This window comes from Micromesistius poutassou (assembly GCF_964030765.1).
Source record: "Micromesistius poutassou genome assembly, chromosome: 3".
Classification (NCBI taxonomy): Eukaryota; Metazoa; Chordata; class Actinopteri; order Gadiformes; family Gadidae; genus Micromesistius; species Micromesistius poutassou.
Window position 1 is genome coordinate 179,950 of NC_140273.1, and position 5,863 is coordinate 185,812.

Here is a 5,863-nt window from a genome sequence, read left to right on the forward strand (position 1 = left end):
TGTCCTTTACCGCAAGTTGATCCACACGCCATGGTGTGGTCAAAACTAACCCACCCACAACGTACGCACAATGTTTCTATTATTACCGGTTCGAGTCGCTCTTGAAAGTAGATGTAAGTGATACATCGAAGCTGTTAACTCAGATAATCCGATGGGACTACAGGGTGGGCTCAGTGCTGTGGTGGACGGAGAGACTAGGAGCTAAACAGTGAGGGAAAGTGTACACAGTGCTTCTTTTAAGACGGGAGACAGCGGACGGCACAGTCAGCCAGTTAGTCAGTCAGTAGCTTGGTTCATGAATCAAATGTAAACCCACAGGGCACCACACCAGTTAAAAAAAGCGACCCGAGAGAAAACATCTATTGCTCGGGAAATTAAAACAACTGTACAATTCCGCTTTGAAAGCCTAATGTCTTTGATTTCCCCGCGAGCATGTTTCGTGTGCGTGTGTGTGTGTGTGTGTGTGTGTGTGTGTGAGTTGGCCAGTGTATACATTTTCAACATTGAACTCCCCAGACATAGGGTAATTGTTACAAAGCTTGAGGAAAAAAAAAAAAAAAACTAAAAGAAAAAAAGAAAATACATAAAGCTCCATCAAAAAAGTTTTGCGGCATAATCAATCAACATATGTATGTCTCCCGAGAACCCACTCACGCGAAAAAAAAAAACGACCACGGAGGTTAAACCCTGTTAGCCTCAATGTAGCCCGATAGCATCTGCACAGAGCATGCTAATGAGTTAGCAGTACAAAGAGAGACGCTACTTCTGAGCAGGAGCGGGACATTAGCCTAATTGTGTCACCAACCTTAGCCAGCCTTGAGCTGGGCCTGGTGGGTAATAAGTATTCATGAAGTCAACTTCTCCTGCTCTATCAAACAGAACCCCCCCTAATTCGTCCAAGTCCCCAAAAAAAGCTGTGATCCACGACTTTCCCCCCCCCCCCCCTCTACCTCTCCTCCTTCCATCCCCCACTCTGTGGCTGCTCTTTCAAAAAGGGCTTGTATTACATTCTAACAGACGCCTGCATTTCCGGCGTGGGTACATTACGGCACACTGTTGGCAGTAGGGGTGGACGCTTGTAGAGTAGAGTTAGTTTTTTTGTTTTGAGGGGTTGACTTTGCATCACCGCCTGCTAGGATGGTCCTCTTTAGTTTTTTTTAGTTTTTTTTACAATCCTCCGGTTCCTTGTTATTTTCCAGAGCGGGTAAAGACTGATGGACTGTGCAGGCCTGTGTTTCCTCCACCTCAGGTGACAACAACGCGGGTTTGTTGTTTCCAAGAAGAAAAATAGATAACTGTTTGTTTGAGGCAATTCAATTGAATGTGAGGAAATGTGTGAACGCATTATTTAATAGCAAAGGTATGTAAAAATCGAACTTTGCAACTATATCGAGTTAATAGATAAACCAAAGAAATTATAATCATTAATATCAAATGTGTATTGTGCCATAATCTGTTTTTAAAGAGGCAATGGATAACTAATTATATTCATATATTTCATAATTGTATTTCTATTTACTTTGATAATTGTATTAAAATACACACATTTCTTACATAAACATTCGTGATTTTACAAAAAAAATCTGTTTCATTTCAATGATATTCTTCCGTAAATGATATTCCCATGGATACATAATACACTACTGCCGTTGATGTTATAGTACAGCACACAAATGGTGAGTTTGTTCGGCAAAAAAAAAAAAAACTCCTGGTTCCATTATTTATTTTTTCTTTTTCTCTTCCCTTAATGAGTTCATGCTGGCTTTCGGTCTAGATTACGCAGTGGACTCGTACGAATAAATAGAATCAAAATGTTTCATTGAACAAACATACTTGAGGACTTTAAAACAAAAAAAACAAAAAAAAAACTCAAAGGAAAGCCCCGTACAGAGTAATTTTTATCTCTGTCTTCTACAGAGTGCGGCATGTATCAGCTATCAGACATATGCACAGGTATAAAGCTCCAAACCATAGTGTCCCGAACGGCTGAATAGAAACTAAAGGAGAAACCAGGACAGTCTTGGAGACTGGTGACCGAGGTCCAGTGTTTAGACATTGACATATGTAGGGCAGCCCGGTGAGGACTTTACATATATACAGGGTTCTGTACATCCTTGAAAGGAAAAAAAAAAAACAAGAAACAAAGAAAGGGAGAAAGAAAAAACAAGGAATTAGGAGTTGTATTTACAGAGATACTTCGTCATCATCGTTAATCCATGACAGTGACACAACTCATTCTGTTTGGTTCGGTTCATCGAAAAAGAGCGCGTGAGATAGAAAGAGAGGGGACGATGTCAAGGGAAGAGAGAGAGAGGCCCTTTTTCGATCAAAAGGGGGAGGTCTTGATTACTGCCGCAGGGAGGAGGAGACTGTGTGATAGCGGCAGGTCACTGCAGACAGAGCGGCCACAAGTAACCCCAGCAGGGTTTGAACGTGTGAAAGGAAAGGTATAAATCCATTCAGGCAGGAACAGGGACGCCACAACACACAGCAGACCTCCTTCTCGGTTAGTAGGTGAGACCAAAAAAAAAGGCGAGGAAAAATAGGAGGAAAAAAAAAGAGGAAAAAAAAGAAGGAAATCCAAGCAACCAAGCCAAGTGCGGATCAATAAATAGTTAAAGGTGGCGAAAAAGGAATAGGATCTCGCCCAGGAGTTAGGAAGGAATTACTGGAAAGCGAGTTGTTATCCAAATGTGCATACTTATTGATTTTTCATTGCTTTTTTTTGCCTGTATCTCCGTGGGGTTCAACTCCTGACCGAGGCGCGCTCGGCCGTCCCCCGGGGCAGTAAGGGGTGCCGGTGGAACCTGGCTGGTGGAACCACTTGTAAACAAAGCGACGACAGGTGTGGGACAACATGACGACAAATGACACACAACGCCTCACGGGCGCATTCCAAATGAAAGTCGTGTCGGAGGAGCGGGGGGGGGCGGGGGCGGGGGGGGGGGGTAAAAAACATGAAAAATCAAAGAGTGCTTGGTGTTTTACCGTTGGGCTGCAGGTTGAACTCTGTGTCCAGAATCTCCAAGGATGCCACGCGGCCCCGCTGGGAGTCTGGCGTGCTATCTGTCGGACTTTCTGGACTTTGGATCATTTCTTGCTCTTTTTCGTTCTGCATTTGCGCATAGACGTTGAGGCCTGGGATCTTCCTTGAGGAAAGATTCACAATGAGGCCGTGCATAACAGACAACAACAACAACACACCCGATGAATACATGAATACACGACGACACCACGGGAGGTACCCGAGGCTCACAGGACAAGGACGGACACAACTTTCTTAAGTTCTTTCTTTAGTTCGTGTTTATGCAAGCTAAGCATTTTTTTTTGTGTGTGTGTGCGTTATGCACACATAGCCGATATGTTTCTGTGAAACCCCCTCATTACCTACAGGTTTAGACTTTCTTTTGAGCTCGCCTGCAGACGCTCTGGGACTTTTTCACTTTGAAGTTGCTTACCGGCCATAAGGAATTATTCAACATTTTGCAAAAAGGTCAACTACCCCCCCACCCCCCCCCCCCCCCACACACACACACATAGACCTAAATATTGATAATACCGTTGGCGCTAACTGACATTTACAACGTATTGTGAGTGTGTGTGGAAGAGCCATCAATAGATGGATTTGAAGCAGGCGTCTTGCCAGGGTGTGAGGACAATACTAAACTGAAAAATGTCCACTTCAGGAGTCGGTCTGAAGTTCCATGCAGACTTTTGACGAGCACAACTCGGACTGTTTACACTGTTTTACGGAGCTGTCAAGAGTTCCAGCCTGTATACCTTTCACACACACACCAAGGTGCGCTACGGATGCCTTACGGACAAACACAACACGACACGCCCAGGAACACTTTACCTTTTGAATTTGTAGACAACAAAGACAGCTAAACCCACAACCACTACAGATAGCAGCATTAGCATGGCCGAGCCGCTGTGGTTCTCACTGTTGTCCACTAGGGGCGCTGCAATGCAAGATAACATGAAAAAAAAAAAAAAGGACAGAAGAGCAATAAAGCATAAAGGGGACCAAATGGACGTGTTTTTGCTCGCAGCTAAATCATGCATCATGTCATAAAACATACAACAACAAATTGGCGCCTGCGTTGCACAGAATATGAATCATCATTTAGTACAGTGTAGTATTGGCATCTCTTACTGGTGGTCTAGTAAGCGCCCTAGGACAGAAGCAGCATCTCCAATAGGAAGAGGCACACATACTTGTAACGATGCTCACTCTCTGAATGTCTCTGTGTAGCTACATGTGGGAGCCAATCACACACAGGGTTGGGGGTTGTTAGTTGAGGGGCGCAGTCAAATCATTAAAAGGTACAATATGCAAGATTTGGCGATTTCGAAGCGACAGTTCCAGTTGAAGTTTTTGAGCTGAAAGAAGTTCAACACTCTCGCCCAACCTCGCCCACCCTCGTAACGTGAGACGCAAAAAAAAAAAAAAGAAAGAAAGACACTACATTTCTCATCAGAGTCGGAGTAATACTAGATCCAGATACACGTAGCTTTAAAAAATGCATTCACACCGCAGGCTGTGTTTCAGAGCACATTTCCAAACAAAAATAACTTGCATATTGGACCTTTAATTGAAGAAAAATAATCCTTCATCTACATCTTGATTTCATCCACAGCGCGTTTCTCACACGCCTAACGTTACACTGAGGATGGGTTACATAGCACCCACACTAAAATGAAAACAAAGACGGCGGTCGGGTGTGTGCAGGTGTGTTACCTGCGGACAGGTGGCTGAGTACACGGTGACCTGGACCCCTGGTCGCAGCGTGAACTGCACCAGGTTCTGGTTCAGGGCCGTGAGCAACACCTCAGAGAGCTGGAGCGACAGAGACAGAGAGGGAGGGAGAGCGAGAGAGAGAGAGAGAGAGAGGTCTATTATTGGGAATACATTTGCCAAAGCACTGCCTGCTATGTTTAAAGCATGCGAATGAAAATGCAAATGCGACCACCGATTTTACAGATTTGTCCTAAAGGCTGCATCTGTTGTATTAAAACTTTGATGATCTGCCGACATCTATTCAGACTAAAAAGTCTAGGTTTGTTCTCAGCGAGGCTAGACATACTTTGAACTTTTCTAACTATTATTAGAACTTTTTCTTTTGAGTATGGAAGGACCAGATTTGCATTATATATAAGCAGCTATAGTGGTGCGTCTGGAGTCATTAGCAACTAAGAACTAGACAACTAGACTAGACTCTGTGAAACAGACTTTTGGAGTTTGTCTATCTTTTCGCAAATAAAGTGGCTGTATTCACAAAGAAAACGTACATTTAGAACTCGCAGTGAATGCAGTGAATGGGTTAGGTTAGGTTGAATGGGTCTACAGAATAGACATAAAGGAATAATGTGTTATTATCATTATGAATTTGGTCCCACAGGCTGCAATGGCCTGCACTCTACAGAAGAGACACGGTTTATTCTCACATAATGATATAACTGTGGGTCCTAATGTTCGGTTTGGATGAGGGCTTTTTGTAACGTTTCACGCGGGTGGTCTTGAGTAAGCAGAAGAAAAACAACCAGCTTCACAAAAAGGCACAGGGGCCAGCAATAAAAGAGACACTGACTAACCAGATCCATTCAGTCTCGCTCTCTTCACATCCCTCCACAGAAACCTTCACCCATCTCATCTCCCCTCCACAGCTAAATTAATTGTGATAGAAGTAATTCCTCTCGTCCTCCATGGCTCCCTTTATACTTTTTAGAAGGTTAAATTTAGACTCGGCCCATGAATAATCACCACTCCCCCCCCCCCCCCCCCCCCCCCACCCCCCCCCCCACACCCCCCCCCGCCCACACTCCCATGTGCCAGGGTCAGCAAATCTATTATATATTCTAA

The 5,863-nt window shown here is 44.1% G+C and overlaps 1 protein-coding gene across 1 annotated transcript in view; it reads right to left on the reverse strand.

Moving 5' to 3' along the window:
* Nucleotides 1–2,101: 2,101 nt before the first annotated feature.
* The window catches only part of LOC311340438 (VPS10 domain-containing receptor SorCS1-like), a gene marked incomplete at its 5' end in the record, with an annotated part of 105,426 nt that continues 101,664 nt past the window's right edge, over nucleotides 2,102–5,863 (reverse strand). Inside the window, 7 exon segments of the mRNA XM_084465333.1 lie at nucleotides 2,102–2,113; nucleotides 2,702–2,823; nucleotides 2,989–3,149; nucleotides 3,857–3,962; nucleotides 4,742–4,759; nucleotides 4,762–4,840; nucleotides 5,511–5,547. Coding sequence (XP_084321459.1) covers nucleotides 2,747–2,823; nucleotides 2,989–3,149; nucleotides 3,857–3,962; nucleotides 4,742–4,759; nucleotides 4,762–4,840; nucleotides 5,511–5,547 — 478 coding nt within the window. The 3' untranslated portion in view covers nucleotides 2,102–2,113; nucleotides 2,702–2,746.